General features: G+C 35.3%; 1 protein-coding gene across 8 annotated transcripts in view; it reads left to right on the top strand.

Annotated features, from left to right (window-relative positions):
- The window catches only part of LOC115209150 (fibropellin-1), a 66,526-nt gene that overhangs the window by 24,517 nt on the left and 18,566 nt on the right, over nucleotides 1–23,443 (top strand). For all 8 annotated transcript variants that reach the window (XM_036500898.1, XM_036500897.1, XM_036500896.1 and 5 more), the window contains 17 exons: nucleotides 2,514–2,624; nucleotides 3,917–4,027; nucleotides 4,773–4,883; nucleotides 5,891–6,001; nucleotides 6,331–6,441; nucleotides 7,129–7,239; nucleotides 8,214–8,324; nucleotides 9,068–9,178; nucleotides 9,827–9,937; nucleotides 10,667–10,777; nucleotides 11,435–11,545; nucleotides 11,874–11,984; nucleotides 13,437–13,547; nucleotides 15,222–15,332; nucleotides 16,100–16,210; nucleotides 16,537–16,647; nucleotides 22,251–22,361. In XM_036500898.1, the coding sequence (XP_036356791.1) occupies nucleotides 2,514–2,624; nucleotides 3,917–4,027; nucleotides 4,773–4,883; nucleotides 5,891–6,001; nucleotides 6,331–6,441; nucleotides 7,129–7,239; nucleotides 8,214–8,324; nucleotides 9,068–9,178; nucleotides 9,827–9,937; nucleotides 10,667–10,777; nucleotides 11,435–11,545; nucleotides 11,874–11,984; nucleotides 13,437–13,547; nucleotides 15,222–15,332; nucleotides 16,100–16,210; nucleotides 16,537–16,647; nucleotides 22,251–22,361 (1,887 nt within the window). The remainder of the gene's footprint in view (nucleotides 1–2,513; nucleotides 2,625–3,916; nucleotides 4,028–4,772; nucleotides 4,884–5,890; nucleotides 6,002–6,330; nucleotides 6,442–7,128; nucleotides 7,240–8,213; nucleotides 8,325–9,067; nucleotides 9,179–9,826; nucleotides 9,938–10,666; nucleotides 10,778–11,434; nucleotides 11,546–11,873; nucleotides 11,985–13,436; nucleotides 13,548–15,221; nucleotides 15,333–16,099; nucleotides 16,211–16,536; nucleotides 16,648–22,250; nucleotides 22,362–23,443) is intronic.

Here is a 23,443-nt window from a genome sequence, read left to right as displayed (position 1 = left end):
CTCTCTTCTTCACTCTTCCCCTTCTCTCTTTCTCTCTGCTCCCTCATTCCCCTTTTCTCCCCTCTCCCCATCCCTCCTCCTCCTCTCCTCTCCTCTTTCCGTCTCCTCCCTCCCCCTATCCCTCCTATTCCCCCTCCTCTATTGTCTCCCCTCCTCTCGCCTCTTTCTCCCCCATCTCTCGTCCCCCTCTCTTCTCTCCTTCTCTCTCTCTTCATATACCCACCTTCCCCTCCCCCCATAAACCCATCCACCTCTACTCCACCTTCGCTATCCTTCCCACCCCCTTCCCCCACTCTACCCCACCCCTCCCCTACACACCTTACCCTTATCCCACACCTCTCCCCACATACCTCACCCATATCCCATACCCCTCCCCCACATACCTCACCTCTAACCCCACCCTCCACCTACCCACAAACCCCATTCTACCCCAACCCCCAGCCGAACCAATACCCCACCTGTGCCTTCCCCACTCTCACCTCCCCCACCTCCCCACAACATCACACCACACTACACTACACCATACAACATTACACATCACATCACAATACACCACCCACAGCACGCCACCCACACACCCATCCCCACATCTCCACATACACATATACATACACACACACGTCCAGACCACCAGCCCTCTTTCACACGCACATACATACTCTCTTATACACACACGCACCTTTGTGTTGGGGGCACCTTCATATTGGAAGTCACTTGACCCTGTTACCTCCCCTACTGTCCCACTCGCGTCTAACCACTGTCCGAAGTCAGGACGCTATGATAGATCGTTAGCTCCTACAAGCATTTTTTTCTCTCCTTGTTTCTCTCCTTGTTTTTTTTCTGTGTATCTTTCTGTCGAAGAGCGTAGGTTCGAAACGTAAAACACTTTTTCTATTCCTGAGCGTTATACTAATACATTTGTTTGTTTGTACTCCACCTGCCTTCGTCTTTTGTGTATTTTCGTAAACTTTCCCTTTATATATATATATATATTCGGTTTAAGCAATTAAGATTCAAATGAGTTCTATTGAATTCACAAGAATATGGTACTTGACTTGGATGCACCAGAAATCTATATGGTGTTAACCATACGATAAAGTGGGGTGATTACAAATAGGAAAAAAGATGAGCTAAGCTATTATTTTCTTCTTTTAGTTGATCCATGCAGTAGTAGTTAGTTAGTTAGTTAGCAAGGCCATGTAGAGGGACATGAAGTTAAGTACAGGGTGGTGTTCATGTAAAGAGTTCAGGCCACTTGAGGTTCAGGGAGGCTTTGAACAAAGCGGTCGTCGGCATCTTCACCATCTCGTCTGGCAGCTTGTACCACGGATCCGTAATCCGGACGGAGAATCCATGTCAAAACGAAGGTAAATGTACAAACAAGGGAGATAAGTTCGAATGTGAATGTGTCCCAGGATATAGAGGAGAGGATTGTTCTATAGGTTAGTAATATTATTTAATTCTGTTCAAATTCTTCCGAGACCAACTTTGCCTTTCACTCATCAGATCGATAATATATATACCAATTGAATACTAGGATCGATTACTCCTACCCACGAATTTGCTTGCCTCGTGCCAGAATGCAGATATTAACAAATTTAATAATTTTTTCATTCTTTTAAGAACTATTTATATTCAACATGAATATATTGCATATTAAGCGCCGTATTTAAATAGATAAATAATTTCCAGTCAGCAAAGCGACATATGATGAAAGAGTTAATCTATAAAAGCGAGGAAACTAAATATTTAATGTACTTCTTACTTTCAGTTGATCCATGCAGTAGTAATCCGTGTAAGAATGGAGGTCAATGTACAAACAGGGGAGATAAGTTCGAATGTGAATGTGTCCCAGGAAACAGAGGAGACGACTGTTCTATAGGTTGGTACTCACATTTAATAATATATATTCAATTTTAGGCGTAAGTAATTATATATGTATATACATATATACATATATATACACATATATATACATAAAAATACATATATACATATATATACATATATACATTTATACATATATACATACGCATTCATACATGCTTACATACATACATACATACATACATACATACATACATACATACATACATACATACATGCATACATACATACATGCATACATACATACATACATACATACATACATACATACATACATACATACATACATACATACATATAGGATCACTCCATAGTTTACCACGATGAGGGTCCCAGCTGATATGATGAACGGAACAGCTTGCTCGTGAAATTAACGTGCAAGTGGCTGAGAACTCCACGGATTTACTAATCACTCAATTTTGTATAGATTATTGCCAACGGCAACAACAATGTTTTGACATTTTGCTGGTTTACATATCAAGCTTCGGAAGTATGAAAAATGCTAAAATTTGTTTAGAATTGAATTCGAAGTCTAAACTAATTTAAATTGTTAAGTAAAATACATAAGTTTTTCCTTTGTTTAAATAGAGGGACAGATGAGCGAAGTTATTATTTTCTTCTTTTAGTTGATCCATGCAGTAGCAATCCATGTCAGAATGAAGGGAAATGCACAAACAAGGGAGATAAGTTCGAATGTGAATGCGTCCCAGGATACAGGGGAAAGGATTGTTCTATAGGTTAGTAATGTTGTTTAATTCTGTTCATATTCTACCGAGACTAACTTTACCTTTCGCTCTTCCTGTTTTCGATTTGACATTATAAATGCATTCCCTACTGTTAGGTCCCTTAAAATAAAACCCTTGATTTAATAGCACTGGAATAAGCAATTTTAGATACTATTGGAATTTACTCACAAATTATTGGAATCATATATGTATACAATTCTGCCTAAATAATGGATATACAAATGCAATATCCCTGCATATCTTACATCTATTTTCATTCCCCCACGTCACTCTCTATTTCATATCTCATCTAAATTAACGATTGCGTAACCATTTTCTCACACCGTCTCCGATGAAGAGATATCAAAAATATCCCCGAAACAGCTGTAAGACCGTCTCTTTATAAATTATCTAAAATCTTCACGGCTTTGGTTTTTATCTCATTCGGAAAAAAATTATATATTATATATATATATATATATATATATATATATATAATAATAATTATTATTTGAGGGGAATATTAATCCTAACTTACAGGGAAAAAAATTCAATTTAGAAAAGCTAAATCAAATTTCACACAATATGATATATATATATATAAAAAATTAGAAAAAAACACCTTTTATAAATTCAAAATGAACAATAAAATTACACCATCTAGAAAATTACGTATGATAGAAATATTAAAATTAAAATGACAATAAAACACCAATGATAATTAAATTGCAAAAAAATAATAAAAACGGTGGTGCTATTAAGTTAGACATGGCCTGGGCCAATAATGGCCGAAACCTATCAAAGTATATTTGATAGAATATATGTTTGTGTAGGTGTGTGGCTTGGTTGATTGCACTTCGTACTGGTAATCGATAGATTCCTGGATCGGAAGAAACGTTCACTTCTTAATCAAAACACTTCACATTACGTGGCTCTTGTCCACTGAGCCGGAAAAAGGAGTAATCCTGTGACGGCTCTGTGTCCGGTCTAGTAGGGAATATTTGACACAGACTCTGCAAAACTGGGCTTATCTGAGATGGACCTTTAGCCATTTATATTTATGCGTCACTTTTACTTATGCACCAACCAGAAGGTAAATCAAGCTTACTCATCACTCAACGACAATAAGAATATTTTGACATTTTTTTGATTTACATTTCAAGCGTCGGAAGTAATAAAATCTAAAATTAGTTTAGATCTGAATTCTTCGAAATTGTAATTCAGCAATAAAGTGAAATAAATGAGTTTTTCCTTTGTTTTAAATGGAGGAACACATCAGCTAAGTTATTATTTTCTTCTATTAGTTGATCCATGCAGTAGCAATCCATGTCAGAATGAAGGTAAATGTACAAACAAGGGAGATAAGTTCGAATGTGAATGTGTCCCAGGATACAGAGGAGAGGATTGTTCAATAGGTTAGTAATATTATTTAATTCTGTTCATATTCTACCGAGACCAACTTTGCCTTTCACCCATCCGATCGATATGATATGTGCCTATTGAACATTTGAGTCGATGTAATCGACTTACTCCTGCCCACGATCTTGCTTGTCTCGTGTCAATAATTGAAACCATTATTATTTTATTCCTAGGCGGTCGACTTTGGCTTTCATCCTTTCGAGGACAATAGAATAAGTACCAGCTGAGCACTAGGATCAATGTAATCCACTTATCCATTCCCAAGAAATTTCTGGTCTTATGTGAAAATGTGAAACAAATATTTTTTACTTCTATGCATAGAGATGCCTTATTTGTGATTGCACCCTTTCTTACTTCATATAGAACAAAGCGGAGAAAAAGCAAGAGATATTGTTTCAAGATAAATTGGAGATTCTGGAGCCACTTGTTCTCAAATCATTCCGTTACTATGTGACATCACACAGTCCATATTGCCATTACTGAGACATACAACCAAAATTTCAGTAATTAACACAAATAAAGAACTCCTAATGTAACGTCGACTTTTTTAAATGAAAATATTAATAAATTTCATATTCTTTTATTCTTTTAAAAACTCTTTGTATTCAACGCTAAAATATTTTATATTAAGCGCAGTATTTAAATAGACAAACACTTGGCTGTCATCAAAGCGTCATATGCTGAAAGAGTTAATCTATAAAAGCGACGATCCTAAATATTTAATGTACTTCTTACTTTCAGTTGATCCATGCAGTAGTAATCCGTGTAAGAATGGAGGTAAATGTACAAACAAGGGAGATAAGTTTGAATGTGAATGTGTCCCAGGATACAGAGGAGAAGACTGTTCTATAGGTTGGTACTCACATTCAATAATATATATTTAATTTACTTAGCCCTGTACTATGTCGTTTTTTCCTATCCCTGAATGTTGAATAGTGGTTTGAAATTCTCTTGGATAACTGAGAAGTGGACGCTCCTATATAGAAGAAAACATCGGTACCGGAAGAAATTCTACACTGGTAAATGGAATTCTTAATCTTAGAATTACTAGATAAAAATTTAATTGTTGGGGTTGTCCTCCGAGATCGAGACGAAGTTTTTATTGTTATGATTGTTGTTACTATTATTATTAGCGCTAACAACTACACTATTCCTACTATTATTAGTATTATTAATTGTATTACAACCAGCAATACCACCGACAATAATACCGTTATTGTTGTTACCATAAACACTACCATTGTTATTAACACGACTAATACTATTATTAATATTATCATTGTTAACACTTTTGCTGCTACCAATACTGCGACTATTAATACTATTCCTATTATTATGATTGTATGATGGGTTGGAATTAATAGTATTTACATATATATATATATATATTTACATATATATATATATTTACATATATATATACATACATACATACATACATACATACATACATACATACATACATGCATACATACATACATACATACATACATACATACATACATACATACATACATATATACATACATATACGGTCACTCCATGGGTTATGACAACGAGGGTCCCAGCTGATATGATCAACGGAACAGCTTGCTAGTGAAATTAACGTGCAAGTAGCTGAGCACTCCACGGACTTACTCGTCGCTCGGTATTGTATAGATTATTGTCAACGGCAACCACAATATTTTGACATTTTGCTGTTTTACATTTCAAGCGTCGGAAGTCAGAAAAACGCTAAAATTTGTTTAGACTTGAATTCGAAGTCTAAACTAATTTGTACAATTAAATGAAATAATTAAGTTTTTCCTTTGTTTTAAATAGACGAACAGATGATCTAAGTAAATATTTTCATTTTTTAGTTGATCCATGCAGTAGTAATCCGTGTAAGAATGGAGGTCAATGTACAAACAAGGGAGATAAGTTCGAATGTGAATGTGTCCCAGGATACAGAGGAGAAGACTGTTCTATAGGTTAGTAATATTTTAAAAATTCTGTTCATATTCTACAGAGACCAACTTTGCCTTTCATTCAAAGGGCGTGCCAATAGATCACTGGCCTAGATGTAATCGACTTACTTCTACCTACAAACTTGCTTCTCTCGTGCCAGAATTAAAATATTGAAAAATTTCATAATCTTTTAATTCTTTTAAGAACTATTTATATTCAACATGAATATATTTCATATTGAGCGCAGTATTTAAATAGAAAAACAGTTTGCTTTCAGCAAAGCGTCATATGCTGAAAGAGTTAATCTATAAAAGCGAGGAAACTAACTATTTAATGTAATTTTTACTTTCAGTTGATCCATGCAATAGTAATCCGTGTAAGAATGGAGGTAAATGTACAAACAAAGGAGATAAGTTCGAATGTGAATGTGTCCCCGGATACAGAGGAGAAGACTGTTCTATAGGTTGGTACTCATTTAATAATAGGCACGCAGGCACCGGGCTGTGTGTGAAAGTGCAGAGCTTATATATTTAATTTTAGTCGTAAGTAATCACGCCAAGAACGGACTCACATAATATGGACTCACATAACATACCCACACACATACATATAGATATAGGTATACATACATACATACATATATATATATATATATATATATATATATATATATATATTATATATATATATATATATATATAAAAGAAAAAAGACAAAGAAAATTCTCTAACACGTTTCTATTACAAGTAACTCTTAGACAATTAATCTGACGGTTTGAATGTTGTGAGACTTGGATTTTCTACGGCAGAAGTATTCCGTATTTGACTTGGATCCCGACAATGTTGAGAGCCCAGTATTCGGATTGAGTGCTTCACTGGAGATATACCCGCTTCACACCCAAACTAGCCCTGGCTATTTGTCCTCTCTTTATATATATATTAATAACAAACATACATAGACATATATATATACATACAAATATATATATATATATATATATATATATACGTACATATATGCACACATACATACATACACACATACATATTATTCATATATATATATACATATATAGATATATATACATACATACATACATACATACAAAATAGAGATACGATGTATTAATGTTCCCACATGAATTTTTCAGTTGATCCATGCAGTAGCAATCCGTGTAACAATGGAGGTAAATGTACAAACAAGGGAGATAAGTTCGAATGTGAATGTGTCCCAGGATACAGAGGAGAGGATTGTTCTATAGGTTAGTAATATTATTTGATTCTGTTCATATTCTACCAAGACCAACTTTGCCTTTCAATTATCAGATCGATAAAATATGTACCAATTGAACATTGGTGTCGATGGAATTGACATACTCCTACCCAAGAACCTGCTTATCTGAAATTTGAAACCATTATTATTTTATTCCTAAGCGGTCGACTTTGGCTTTCATCCTTTCGAGATCGATACAAAAAGTACCAGCTGAAAACCGGGATTGATGTAATCCACTTATCCACTCCCCAGAAATTTCTGGCATTGTGCAACAACATGCAACCTATATTATTTAATTCTACGCATAGAGAAGACCTCTTTGTGCTTACACCCTTTCTTACTTCATACGGAACAAAGCGAAGAAATGGCAGGGGATATTGTTCCAAGGTCAACTGGAAATGCTAGATCCACTGATTCTAGGATCATAAAAACATTCCATTACAATATAACATCACACAGTACACATTGCAATTGCTGAGATAGAAAACCAAAATTTCAATAATTTACGCAATTAGAAAGCTCCTAATGTAACATCGACTTGTTTTTAAATGGAAATTTTGGTGAAATTTCATAATCTTTTAATTCTTCTATGAACTATTTGTATTCAACATGGATATATTATATATTAAAATGCAGTATTTAAATAGACAAACAATTTGTTCAAATTCGACCGAGACCAACTTTGCCTTTCATTCATCAAATCGATAAAATATGTATCAATTGAACACTGGGGTCGATTACTCCTACCCACAAAATTGCTTGGCTCGTGCCAGAATGCGAATATTGACAAATTTAATAATCTTTCAATTCCTTTAAGAACTATGTGTATTCAACGTAAAATATTTTATGTTGAGCGCAGTATTTAAATAGACAAACAATTTGCTTTCAGCAAAGCGTCATATGCTGAAAGAGTTAATCTATAAAAGCGAGGATGGTAAATATTAATGTACTTCTTACTTTCAGTTGATCCATGCAGTAGTAATCCGTGTAAGAATGGAGGTAAATGTACAAACAAAGGAGATAAGTTCGAATGTGAATGTGTCCCAGGATACAGAGGAGAAGACTGTTCTATAGGTTAGTAATATTATTTAATTCTGTTCAAATTCTACCGAGACCAACTTTGCCTTTCAATCATCAGATCGATAAAATATGTATCAATTGAACATTGGGATCGATGTAATCGACTTTCTCCTACCCACGAACGTGCTTGTATCGTGCCAAAATCCGAAATCTTTATCATTTTCTTCTGTTATAATTCCTACGCGGTCGACTTTGGCTTTCATCCTTTTGAAGTCGATACAATAAATACCAGCTGAGCACTTGGATCGATGTAATCCACTTATCCACTCCCCAGAAATTTCTGGCCTTGTGCGAAAATGTGAAACTAATATTATTTAATTCTATTCATAGAGAAGTCCTCTTTGTGATTGCACCCTTCCTTACTTCATATAGAACAAAACGAAGAAAGGGCAAGAGATATTGTTTCAGGATAAATTGGAAATTCTGGAGCCACTGATTCTGAGAATATTCCGTTTCAATGTGACATCAAACAGACCACATTGCCATTACTGCGATAGACGACCAAAATTTCAATAATTTACGCAATTAAAAAGCTCCTAATGTAACATCGACATCGTTATTAATTTCATAATCTTATAATTCTTTTAAAATCTCTTTGTATCCACTGTGAATATATTTTATATTGAGCGCAGTATTTATATAGACAAACAATATGCTATCAGCAAAGCGACACATGCTGAATGTGTTAATGTATAAAAGCGAGGATACTAAATATTTAATCTATTTCTTACTTTCAGTTGATCCATGCAGTAGTAATCCGTGTAAGAATGGAGGTAAATGTACAAAAAAGGGAGATAAGTTCGAATGTGAATGTGTCCCAGGATACAGAGGAGAAGACTGTTCTATAGGTTGGTACTCACATTAATAATAGGCACGCAAGCACGGGGCTGTGTGGTAAAAGTGTAGATCTTATATATTTTTAAGTTAGGCGCAAACTAATTATACACACACACAAACATATACAGATAATATATATTTACATACATATACACATTTATCCCTATATACATTTATACATATAATATATATATGTACATAAAACATATACATACATACACACACACACACATATATATAATATATATATATATATATACTTTGATACTTTGATAGGTTTCGGCCATTATTGGCCCAGCCATGTCTAACTTAATAGCACCACCTATATATAGGATCACTCCATGGGTTACGGACGACGAGGGTCCAGCTGATATAATCAACGGAACAGCTTGCTTGTGAAATTAACGTGCAAGTGGCTGAGCATCCACGGATTTACTCATCACTCAATGTTGTATAGATATTGTCAACGGCAACCACAAAATTTTGACATTTTGCTGGATTACATTTCAAGCGCCGGAAGTAAGAAAAAAGCTAAAATTTGTTTAGACTTGAATTCGAAGTCTTAAACTAATTTGAACAATTCAGTTAAATGAGTGAGTTTTTCCTTTGTTTTAAATAAAGTTACAGACATGCTACGTTATTATTTTTCTTTCTTTTAGTTGATCCATGCAGTAGCAATCCATGTCAGAATGAAGGCAAATGTACAAACAAGGGAGATAAGTTCGAATGTGAATGTGTCCCAGGATACAGAGGAGATGATTGTTCCATAGGTTAGTAAATCATTTAATTCTGTTCATTCTACAGAGACCAACTTTGCCTTTCATACAACGGGCGTGCCAATAGATCACTTGCATCGATGTAATCGACTTTCTCCTACCCACGAACGTGCTTGTATCGTGCCAAAATCCGAAACCTTTATCATTTTCTTCTGTTATAATTCCTACGCGGTCGACTTTGGCTTTCATCCTTTTGAAGTCGATACAATAAATACCAGCTGAGCACTAGGATCGATGTAATCCACTTATCCACTCCCCCGAAATTTCTGGCCTTGTGCGAAAATGTGAAACTAATATTATGTAATTCTATTCATAGAGAAGTCCTCTTTGTGATTGCACCCTTTCTTACCTCATATAGAACAATGCAAAGAAAAGGCAAGAGATATTGTTTCAAGATAAATTGGAAATTCTGGAGCCACTGATTCTGAGAATATTCCGTTTCAATGTGACATCACACAGACCACATTGCCATTACTGCGATAGACGACCAAAATTTCAATAATTTACGCAATTAAAAAGCTCCTAATGTAACATTGACATCGTTATAAATTTCATAATCTTATAATTCTTTTAAAATCTCTTTGTATCCAGCGTGAATATATTTTATATTGAGCGCAGTATTTATATAGACAAACAATATGCTATCAGCAAAGCGACACATGCTGAATGTGTTAATGTATAAAAGCGGGGATACTAAATATTTAATCTATTTCTTACTTTCAGTTGATCCATGCAGTAGCAATCCGTGTAAGAATGGAGGTCAATGTACAAACAAGGGAGATAAGTTCGAATGTGAATGTGTCCCAGGATACAGAGGAGAAGACTGTTCTATAGGTTGGTACTCACATTTAATAATAGGCACGCAAGCACGGGGCAGTGTGTAAAAGTGCAGATCTTATATATTTAATTTTAGGCGCAACTAATTATACACACACACACACACATATACATATATATATATATTTACATACATATACACATTTATATACATATATACATTTATACATATATATATATGTACATAAATACATATACGTACATACACACACACACATATATATATATAATATATATATATATATGTATATATACTTTGATACTTTGATAGGTTTCGGCCATTATTGGCCCAGGCCATGTCTAACTTAATAGCACCACCTATATATAGGATCACTCCATGGGTTACGACGACGAGGGTTCCAGCTGATATAATCAACGGAACAGCTTGCTTGTGAAATTAACGTGCAAGTGGCTGAGCATTCCACGGATTTACTCATCACTCAATGTTGTATAGATTATTGTCAACGGCAACCACAAAATTTTGACATTTTGCTGGATTACATTTCAAGCGCCGGAAGTAAGAAAAAAGCTAAAATTTGTTTAGACTTGAATTCGAAGTCTAAACTAATTTGAACAATTCAGTTAAATGAGTGAGTTTTTCCTTTGTTTTAAATAAAGTTACAGACATGCTACGTTATTATTTTCTTCTTTTAGTTGATCCATGCAGTAGCAATCCATGTCAGAATGAAGGCAAATGTACAAACAAGGGAGATAAGTTCGAATGTGAATGTGTCCCAGGATACAGAGGAGATGATTGTTCCATAGGTTAGTAATATCATTTAATTCTGTTCATATTCTACAGAGACCAACTTTGCCTTTCATACAACGGGCGTGCCAATAGATCACTTGCATCGATGTTATCGACTTATTCCTACCCACAAACTTGCTTCGCACGTGCCAGAATGGAAATATTTACAAATTTCATAATCTTTTAATTCTTTTAAGAACTATTTATATTCAACATGAATATATTTCATATTGAGCGCCGTATTTAAATCGATAAGTAATTTGCAGTCAGCAAAGCGACATATGATGAAAGAGTTAATCTATAAAAGCGAGGATACTAAATATTTAATGTACTTCTTACTTTCAGTTGATCCATGCAGTAGTAATCCGTGTAAGAATGGAGGTCAATGTACAAACAAGGGAGATAAGTTTGAATGTGAATGTGTCCCAGGATACAGAGGAGAAGACTGTTCTATAGGTTGGTACTCACATTTAATAATAGGCACTCAAGCGCCGGGCTGAGTGTGACAGTGCAGATCTTATATATTTTACTTTAGTTGTAAGTAATCACACCAAAAAACGGACTGATATATAGACTCACATAACACACACACACACAAACTCACACATGCACACATATTTGTACATATATATATATATGTGTTTGTGTGGGTTGATGTGTTTATATATAAGGAAAAGAAGGCAAAGAAAAATCTTTAACACATTTTTATTATAAGTTACTCTTAGGCAAAGGATCTGACGGTATAATTGTTGTGAAACTTGGATTTTCTACGCCAGAAGTAATACGTATTTGACTTGGATCCGGACAATGTTGTTAGCCAAGTTTTCGGATTGAGGCTTTTCTGGAAATACACCCATTTCTCAACCAAACTGACCCTAGCTGTTTCTCTCCTTGTTTTCTGTGTCCCTTTCTGTAGAAGAGCGTAGGCTCGAAACGTAAAAGACTTTTTCTATTACTGAGCTTTATACTAATACATCTGTTTGTTTTGTACACCACCTGTCTTCGTCTTTTGTTCTTTTTTTCGTAAACTCTCCGTATATACATATATATATATATATAATATATATATATATATATATATATATATATATATATATTATATATATATATATATTTATTTATTTATATTATATAGAGGGCATTATTACACATAAATGCCTCACACTAAGAGGGACATAAGTCATTACTACCAAAAATTTCACTAAGTGAGAAATCACAGGACTAAATTCACTTTTTAAATGTCTTGCATTGGGTACGATTAGTGAAATTTTTGGTAGTAATGACTTATGTCCCTCTTAGTGTGAGGCATTTATGTGTAATAATGCCCTCTATATAATATAAATTAATATGTTCAAAAGAAAAAAAATCATTTTCGAATTTTTATCTCTTATGAGGTTTTTCACGCTAACTACCTGATAAATTCTTGTTAAGATTCCTTATTAAGAAGTTATCCTTAATTGTTAAATTATATATATATATATATATATATATATATATATATATATATATTATATATATATATATATGTATATATATATATATATATATATATATATATATATATATATATATATATATATATATATATATATATATATATATATATATATATATATATATATACATATGTATGTATATATATTAAGAAGAGGAAGGCAGTCAGAAATTTGGATAATACTTGATTAATCCTTTTGTCCGTTCAATAGAACTCTTGAGATATACCCCCACTTTAAACACTCTAGATATATATAATTAGTAGCGACAGAAGCAACATTGATGACAAAATGTAAAATTGACCTCCAGCTGAATGTGTACGCTGTGTTAGAACACATAATACTGCGTTACTTACCCTACGTCCTTAATTGGTTCCAGAAACAGATGAGCTAAGTTATTATTTTCTTCTTTCAGTTGATCCATGCAGTAGCAATCCATGTCGGAACGAAGGTAAATGTACAAACAAGGGAGATAAGTTCGAATGTGAATGTGTCCCAGGATACAGAGGAGACGATTGTTCTATAGGTTAGTAATATTGTTTGATTTTGTTTGTATTCTATATTTGTTTATATATTTAACCATAGTTTAAATATATAAACATTTGATAATTAATACCTAGGCCAGCCTAGGTTGATTTTGTGTTAGCCTACGATTTGTTAGGCAAGCCTAGTCTGCTTTTATCACGTGACCGACCAGACCATCAGATGTTGTTACATATCGCTGGTCACAATGCGTTCGCATTGTTTTAGCCTTGGAATGACGCCACCCCGCTGGCTAAGCGAGCAGGCCAACAGAAGAAAGAGTGAGAGAAAGAGTGGTGAAAGAGTACAGAAGGGATCACCACCCCCTGCCGGAGCCTCGTGGAGCTTTTAGGTGTTTTCGATCTGGGAATCGAAACCGCGATCCTGCGACCGCGAGTCCGCTGCCCTAACCACTAGGCCATTGCGCCTCCACCTGATTTTATATTAGAGAGAAATAATTTCAAATGCCGTACTGTTGAGTATCTGATGTCTAACGTCCGTGTTACTCGCTGAAGCTGGCGCAGTAGGAGGAGAAGGAGGAGATGTCGATGGTTGTGGATCCTTCTCTAACTCCTGTTATGATAGTGTATATCTTTGTGCAAACTTGTCTAAGGTTCCTTAAATTGTCTTTTTCTTCTCTTCAAGGATGATCTAATAAGGTGCAATAGTATCTTGATAACTCACCAATATTTTTACGAATCGTTGTGCATTGGGATCCATTTCTTCAAATAAAACAAGACATTTACCTAATTGAGAAAAAGACTCTTGCGTTTTATTCAACTTAAAACGTCGAGGCTCTGGATCAATGGAACATACAGTATTTTAGTATAATTCTGATATGCTATACAGATTATAAGTTTCTATTGATTTTTTTCCCACGGAGACGAGTACGAATGTAATCAATCGATAAAACCCGGAACTAACAGTACGGCATATGAACGTTCTTGCTGTTTTGCCAGGCGACGTAAATTAATACTGTATTTATTATTTATTCAAAACTTTAGAAAGACCGACGTGTCTTCCGAAATGGCAATGACGTAAGTCGAAACGACTTAACCAGAGGAACATGTGAGTGTGTGTGTATATATATATTTATATAAATATATATACATACATATGTATATATACATACATACATAAATATATATATATATATATATATATACAGGGAGAAAGAGAGAGAGAGGTCAGGTCATCATGCATATATTTTGCAATCGTCGTAAAAGACTATATAATGGAATATAGATTTATTAAAAAAAACATCGAATAACCCAGTCATTTTTACAGGTACGCTTACACAGAACCAATCCGCAAAACAGCCGATTTAAATATTCGCTCCGCATAGCGTTCCATACAAATTAACTTTCGAAGCGCAAAACGCATTTACACTATCAGTAATACATTTTCTCCACTTCCAATTATCTTCAACGTTTCTAATACAGCAACAGGTCACTCTATATGTATATATCAACGTCCTAGGTAACCATCTTTGAGGACGTTTCTTAGACGACTATATGAATCTGATCTTATTCATGTAATTTAGCCCACTGGCGGTAGGAAACAAGCGAAACCTGCATCAGTTTCGTATTTTCGTGAGACTGATGCAATGAATAAACCGATAAATAATTATTACATAATAGAGATACGATGTATTAATGATCCCACATGAATTTTTCAGTTGATCCATGCAGTAGCAATCCATGTCAGAATGAAGGTAAATGTACCAACAAGGGAGATAAGTTCGAATGTGAATGTGTCCCAGGATACAGAGGAGAGGATTGTTCCATAGGTTTGTAATATTATATGATTCTGTTCAAATTCTACCGAGACCAATTTATCCTTTCACACATCAGATCGATAAAATAAGTACCAATTGAACATTGGGGTCGATGTAATCGACTTACTCATACCCACGAACTTCCTTTTCTTGTACCAAAATTTGAAACCATAATTATCTTATTCTGTTGTAATTCCTACGCGGTCGACTTTGGCTTTCATCCTTTCGAGGTCGATACAAAAAGTACCAGCTGAAAACCGGGATCGATGTAATTCGCTTATCCACTCCCCCGATATTTCAGGCCTTGTGCGAAAATTTGAAATCAATATTATTTAATGCTATGCATAGATAAGCCCTCTTTGTGCTTGCACCCTTTCTTACTTCATATAGTACAAAGCGAAGAAATGAAAAGAGATATTGTTCCAATGTAATCTGGAAATTTTGGATCCACTGATTCTGGGAACATAAGAACATTCCGTTACAATGTGACATCAAACAGTCCACATTGCCATTGCTGAGATAGAAAACCAAAATTTCAATAATTTGTGCAATAAGAAATCTCCTAATGTAACATCGACTTCTTTTTAAATGAAAATATTCACAAATTTCATAATCTTTTAATTCTTTTCAAAGCTCTTTGTATTCAATACGAATATATTTTATATTGAGGGCAGTATTTAAACAGTCAAACAGTTTGCTGTCAGCATAGCGTCATATGCTGAAAGAGTTAATCTATAAAAGCGAGAATACTAAATATTTAATGTACTTCTTACTTTCAGTTGATCCATGCAGTAGTAATCCGTGTAAGAATGGAGGTCAATGTACAAACAAGGGAGATAAGTTCGAATGTGAATGTGTCCCAGGATACAGAGGAGAAGACTGTTCTATAGGTTAGTAATATTATTTAATTCTGTTCAAATTCTACCGAGTCCAACTTTGCCTTTCACCCGAAGGCCGTACAAATTGGACACTGGGGTCGATGTAATCAACTTACTCCTACCCACGAAATTGCTTGTCTCTTGCCAGAATGCAAATATTGACAAATTTCATATTCTTTTAATTCTTTTATGAACTATTTGTATTCAACGTGAATATTTTATATTGAGCGCAGTATATAAATAGATAAATAATTTGCAGTCACCATAGCCTCATATGCAGGAACAGTTAATTTATAAAAACGGGGATACTAAATGTTTAATGTACTTCTTACTTTCAGTTGATCCATGCAGTAGTAATCCGTGTAAGAATGGAGGTAAATGTACCAACAAGGGAGATAAGTTCGAATGTGAATGTGTCCCAGGATACAGAGGAGAAGACTGTTCTATAGGTTCGTACTCACATTTAATAATAGGCACGGTGTGCGCCGGTTTGTGTGTGAAAGAGCAGATCTTATATATTTAATTTTAGTCGCAAGTAATCACACCAAAAACACACAAACACACAAACATACACACAAACGCACGCATATATATGTATTTCAGTTAAGGTCTACGAAATCTATTGAGAGCTTTGGTCCGTCTGTGACAGCATTAGAAGAAATTTGCCCTATTTGTCTCGCAGTGGGATCGAAACCGGAACCATATGGTTGAGGAGCAAACTCCTTACTACCTAGCCGCCCCTGCACTTATGGATAAATATATCAGCATTTTTATTCTTTCAGTTGATCCATGCAGCAGCAATCCATGTCAGAATGAAGGCAAATGTACAAACAAGGAAGATAAGTTCGAATGTGAATGTGTTCCAGGATACAGAGGAGATGACTGTGCAATAGGTTAGTAATAATCTTTATACGTGATCATATCTGTGTCTGTTTCTGTATCAGTGCGCATCTTTAATATTTCTTTAGCAAAAAATTCTTGGTAGGGTCCAGGATTTGGAGAAAGATTTTCCTAAAACCATTATAAATTATATATAAAAATTATCAATTCTAGAACACAGAATACTGCGTTATTCACCTTGAGAGAATCTCTCATAAAGATTCGTGTTGAATACACATTCAGACTTCACGCTACGTCGTTAATAGGTTCCAGGGGACGCGACTTCAGTCGAAATAACCATTACTTAAGTGTATATACATGTAATAATTACAATTTAGACTAGCTTAGGTTGTTTTTACGTTAGCCTACAAAATCGATAAATTGTTAAGCAATCCTAGCTGCTTTTCTATTAGAAACAAATAATTTCAAATAGCATACTGTTGCCTTACTGATGGTTGATGTCGGTGTTACTCGTTGAGGCTGCTGTAGCAGGAGAAGGAAAGGAGGGGGAGGAGGAGCAGATTGGGGATCGTCCGCTGACTCCTGTTGTGATGATGTAGATCGTTGTGCAAACTTGTCTGAAGTTCCTTGAATTGTCTTTTTTCTCCTTTTCAAGGATTATGTAATAAGGTGCAATTGTATGTTGATAATCCCCAATATTTTGCCGATGAGATAAGTTACTGGAATATAAACAAACCAGCACCGGTTATCTGACGGTGGTGGTGCACAAGCACAAGATGGACACACATAGACATATGCATACATACACACACAGACAGATACACACACACACTCTCTCTCTGTCTCTCTCTCTCATACACACAAACACACACACACACAGATGCATATATATTTATTTCAGTTAAGGTCTACGAAATCTATTGAGAGCTTTGGTCCGTTCGTGACTGCATTAGAAGAAATTTGCCCTATTTGCCTCGCAGTAGGATCGAAAACGGAACCATATGTTTGAGGGGCAAACAACTTACTACGTACCGACCCTGCACTTACGGATAAATATATCAGCATTTTTATTCTTTCAGTTGATCCATGCAGCAGCAATCCGTGTCAGAATGAAGGCAAATGTACAAACAAGGAAGATAAGTTCGAATGTGAATGTGTTCCGGGATACAGAGGAGATGACTGCGCAATAGGTGGGTAATAATCTTTATACTTATTTCTTTATTGCCGATAGAGGGTTAAACATAGAGGGGACAAACAATGACAGACAAAGGGATTAAGTTGATTACAACGACCCCAGCACGTTACTGGTACTTATTTAATCGACCCCGAAAGGATGAAAGGCAAAGTCGACCTCGGCGGAATTTGAACTCAGAACGTAACAGCAGACGAAATACCTATCTCTTTACTGCCCACAAGGGGCTAAATACAGAGGGGACAAACAAGGACAGACAAAGGGATTAAGTCGATTATGTCGACCCCAGTGCGTAACTGGTACTTAATTTATCGATCCCGAAAGGATGAAAGGCAAAGTCGGCCTCGGCGAAATTTGAGCTCTGAACATAACGGAATTTGAACTCAGAACGCATTTCGCCCGGCGTGCAAACGCTTCAGCCAGCTCACCGCCTTGATAATAATCTTTATACGTGATCATATCTGTGTCTGTCTCTGTATGAGTGCGCATATTTAATATTTCTTTAGCAAAAAAGTCTTGATAGGGTCCAGTATTTGGAGAAAGATTTTCCTAAAACAATTACCAAATATATATTAAAAAAATTATCAATTCTATCAAAAAAAATTTGAAAGATAAACAATAACACAAACATTTTGGAAGAAAGTTTTCATATTGTGTTAGTGGTTCACTATTTAGTTTATCAAACACTTGTGTTATAGATTTGTCCTTATACAGGTTATATATATATATATATATATATATTATATATATATATATATATATATAATATATATATATATAGAGAGAGAGAGAGAGAGAGAGAGAGAGAGAGAGTATTGAAGTGATGTACAGATATTGTATATTGAGTAAAAGGGGGCAGTCAGAATTTCAGATAATTCTTTATTAGTGCTTTCGTTTGTTTTTCGGTAAAAACAGAACGTTTTGTTGTTCGTTTATATGAATCGGATGCGTTTTGCTTTATTTAGAATAGGAGAATATTGTTTTAGCTTTTTGGAACCTCATCTACGTTCTTACATGCGCCGGTTGCCAACACAATTATGTCGGACAAACGAGCCTTCCTTTACGCAGAAGAGTAGCAGTCTATAAAGAACAGATAAATCTCCCACAATACCGTCAAATTCCACTCAGTAGCCACATAGACGCTTGCGCTAGAGATAAAAGTCCCAAATTTTATATATTCCCTTTCTACCAATACAAAAACAGAATCTCTACACAAGAAAGAACCAACCAGGAGAATCTTTCTATTGAAAAATTCCAAACGCTTCTTAATATGCAAACTCCACTGTGATCATATTCCTTTTTCAAGCATCCTATCTAACAAAAAACTGATATAAGCATCCTGTTTGACAAAAAGAATCCAGCAATCCCATTAAAGAGCATAAAATCCACAGAACTGGATAACTCCTACCCCATTTGCTGTTTTGACACACAAACTCCCAACCTTTTCAACCAAAACACTACACTTTAACACATGCATCCTAATCCTCCAAAGAAGTTTTTCCAAGGACTAATATTGAACTCTGAAAGCATAAAGACACTACAATGTATTGGTATACTTATTTATTAATTTTTGTATATATATATTATTATCTTTTTGAAACAAAACATTGTAAATTTCTTTTTTGCCCTTCCTCAATTTAAAAAAATAATTTTTCCCCTTCCAAATCTTGAAAATTTGCCTTGCAATGAAAGCCGTTTTGATTTCTTCTTTTTTCTTTTTGTTTTTAATTTTTCATATACCCATTTTTATTAAAATTTACTTTCAATTTAGCATTCTGCCTTGTTATTTTTTCCTCTCCTATATATATATATACAATACATACATATATCTACACACATACTCATACGTGCATGCATGTACACACTCATACACAGACATATACCCACACAGCACATACACACATACGTACATACGTATTAATCTATGTACACTCATACGATTATATATAACTACATATATGTATTTCAGTATCATGTATCTCAACATGTATGTATGGATTTTTACATGTAAATGAAAGAAAGGGGTGGTTATAGATGGGTACTTCCGAGTGGAATCTGCGTGTTACCCCATTCGGATTTACGATTGAGGGTGGGTTTGTATTCTTGTATACAGACAGCTTCAGTGACTTGTCTCAGCATTGCACCAGTGGGATGCGTAGATAAGATGTTTAACCTAAGTCTCCCTAAGGAGCCATTGTGGCAGTCTACAGCATGCTGATAGAAGATGGAGTTTAGTTTTTATTCGGTGTGGTAACTACTCTGCTAGCTCGCTGCCCTTGGGAGATGGTAATTTGAGACGGTAATTTGAGTATTTAATTAAAGAGAAATAATTGCTTAAGATATAAAATAAGTGAATATGTATAATTATATTTATTTTTCAGTTGATCCTTGCAGTAGCAATCCATGTCAGAACGAAGGTAAATGTACAAACAAGGGAGATAAATTCGATTGCGAATGTGTCCCAGGATACAGAGGAGAAGACTGTTCGATAGGTTGGTAATGTTGTTTTATGCATACATATATCTCTCTGATAGATACTGTGCGCATGTATTTTTACTTTTATGCAAATTAATAGAATATCGAATAGCACATGAAAAGTTGCGTTAAAGATCTAGGAATACGTCATATGCAGTAAGCATTCTTCAGACATTATTTTCAAAATAAGACAGTAATAAAAAATTTAACATATTTTATATTGAAGTTTGGAGTGGCGGAGCTAGCAAACAAGCAATATCTTTCGGTATTGCTGATCCTAAATGACAACTTAAGTATATTTTTTTACTTATAAATGCCACTTAATTTATAATATAAATACAGTTGATCCATGCAGTAGCAATCCATGTAAGAACGGAGCTAATTGTACTAACAATTCGTGTGCGCAAGCGTAGCGTTTTTTAAAAATTTTATATATAAATATGTAGAAAGATAAGAACGATAGGAATATTAAATAACAAAGATATGTATTTATAGTGTGAGAGGACTTGATGGAATATATACTGCTTTACTTGTTTCAGTCATTTGACTGTGGCCATGCTGGAGCACCGCCTTTAGTCGAGCAAATCGACCCCAGGACTTATTCTATGTAAGCCTAGTACTTATTCTATCGGTCGCTTTTGCCGAACCGCTAAGTTACGGGGACGCAAACACACCAGCATCGGTTGTCAAGCGATGTTGCGGGGACAAGCACAGACACACAAACACACACAGACACATATATATATACACACATATATACGACGGGCTTCTTTCAGTTTCCGTCTACCAAATGCACTCAGAAGGCTTTGGTTGGCCTGAAGCTATAGCAGAAGACACTTGACTAACTCGGGAAGGAAGTTGAGTAGATCTTTGGAAACCAGTTAAATTTTCTCGACCTTAGCAGCAATCAAAATGAAATGTCGGAAGAAATTTCGTAAAACATTATGTCCGAGGCTCTAACGAGGCGTAGGAGTGGTAGTGTGGTAAGTAGCTTGCTTACGAACCACATGGTTCCGGGTTCAGCCCCACTGCGTAGCACATTGGGCAAGTGTCTTCTACTATAGCCTTGGGCCGACCAAAGCCTTGTAAGTGGATTTGGTAGACGGAAACTGAAGAAGCTCTTCGTATATATATGTATATATATATATATATATTATATATATATATATATATATATATATATAATATATATATATATATATGTGTGTGTGTGTGTATGTATGTGCGTGTATATGTTTGTGTGTCTGTGTTTGTGCCCCCAACGTCGCTTGACAACCGATGCGGGTATGTTTACGTCCCTGTAATTTAGCAAAAGCGACCGATATAATAGAATAAGTACTAGGCTAACAAAGAATAAGTCCTGGGTGGATTTGCTCGACTAAAGGCGCTGCTCTAGCATGGCCACAATCAAATGACTGAAACAAGTAAAAGAGTAAAAGAGATTCTGCCAGCTAAGATGTTATGCTGAAGACCTGTTTTAATTGAGTTATTTGATTTATAAAACAGACGGGTAGAGGTATTAATGTAAATATTTTCACGTTTCAGTTGATCCTTGCAGTAGCGATCCGTGTCAGAATGGTGCTACATGCACAAACAATGGAAATAAGTTCGAATGCCAATGCCCCCCGGAATACAAAGGAAACGACTGTTCTATTGGTTTGTAACCAGATTTATTATTTCTTTATTGTCCACAAGTGGCTAAACATAGAGGGAACAAACAAGGACAAACAAAGGGATTAAGTCGATTATATTGACCCCAGTGCGTAACTGGTACTTATTTAATCGACATCGAAAGGATGAAAGGTAAAGTCGACCTCGGCGTAATTTGAACTCAGAACGTAACGGCAGAAGAAATACTGTTAAGCATTTCGTCCGGCGCGCTAACGTTTCTGCCAGCTTGCCACCTTTTCGGTTAGTAGCCAGATTTATATGTCGGCATACAGGTGTCTGCGGGTGTGTTTATACACAGATATATACATATATAATGCATAAAACATATAACGTATGGCATACATACACATATAACACAATGTGTGTGATGTGTGTGTGTGTGTGTGTGTGTGTATGTGTGTGTGTGCGTGCGTGTGTGAAGGCGCGTGGCTTAGTGGTTACAGCATTCGGCTTACGATCGTAAGGTCGTGGGTTCAATTCCCAGCGGTGCGTTGTGTCCTTGAGCAAGACACTTTATTTCATGTTGCTCTAGTCCACTCATCTGGCAAAAATGTGTAGTACCTGTATATATTACTTATAGCAACGTACTGAGTTCAAATCCTGCCAATGTTAAATTCGCATTTTGACAATAGATATAGCTGTGCCGTTAAGAAGCTTGCTTTGCAACCATGGAGTTTTGGGTTCAGACTCATCGCGCTATAGTGCCTGGTCGACCAATGCCTTTTGAGTGATCTTGACATGAAATTTGCTTGAAAAACTGTCAACTGACAAAATTGTGTTGTACCTGTAATTCAAAGCGCCAGCCTTGTCATACTCTGTTTTTCACTCTGAATCTCTCCGTCAACAACGCTAAGGGTATTCTTGTCTGCGGTATGCTCAGCCACTTAAAAGTTAATTTCACGAGCAGGCTGTTCCGTTGATCGGATCGGTTGGAAACCTCATCGTTGTAACCAACGAATACCTGTGTGTGTGCGTGTGTATGTGTGTGTGTGTGTGTGTGTGTATGTGTGTGTGCGTGTGTGTATGCTCAATGTGTATATTTTTTATATTTTCTCACATATACATAT

This window comes from Octopus sinensis, linkage group LG3 (assembly GCF_006345805.1).
Source record: "Octopus sinensis linkage group LG3, ASM634580v1, whole genome shotgun sequence".
In the NCBI taxonomy this organism is placed as follows: domain Eukaryota; kingdom Metazoa; phylum Mollusca; class Cephalopoda; order Octopoda; family Octopodidae; genus Octopus; species Octopus sinensis.
The sequence above is the reverse complement of the archived record's forward strand: the minus strand, read 5'-3'. Positions and strand labels throughout refer to the sequence as shown.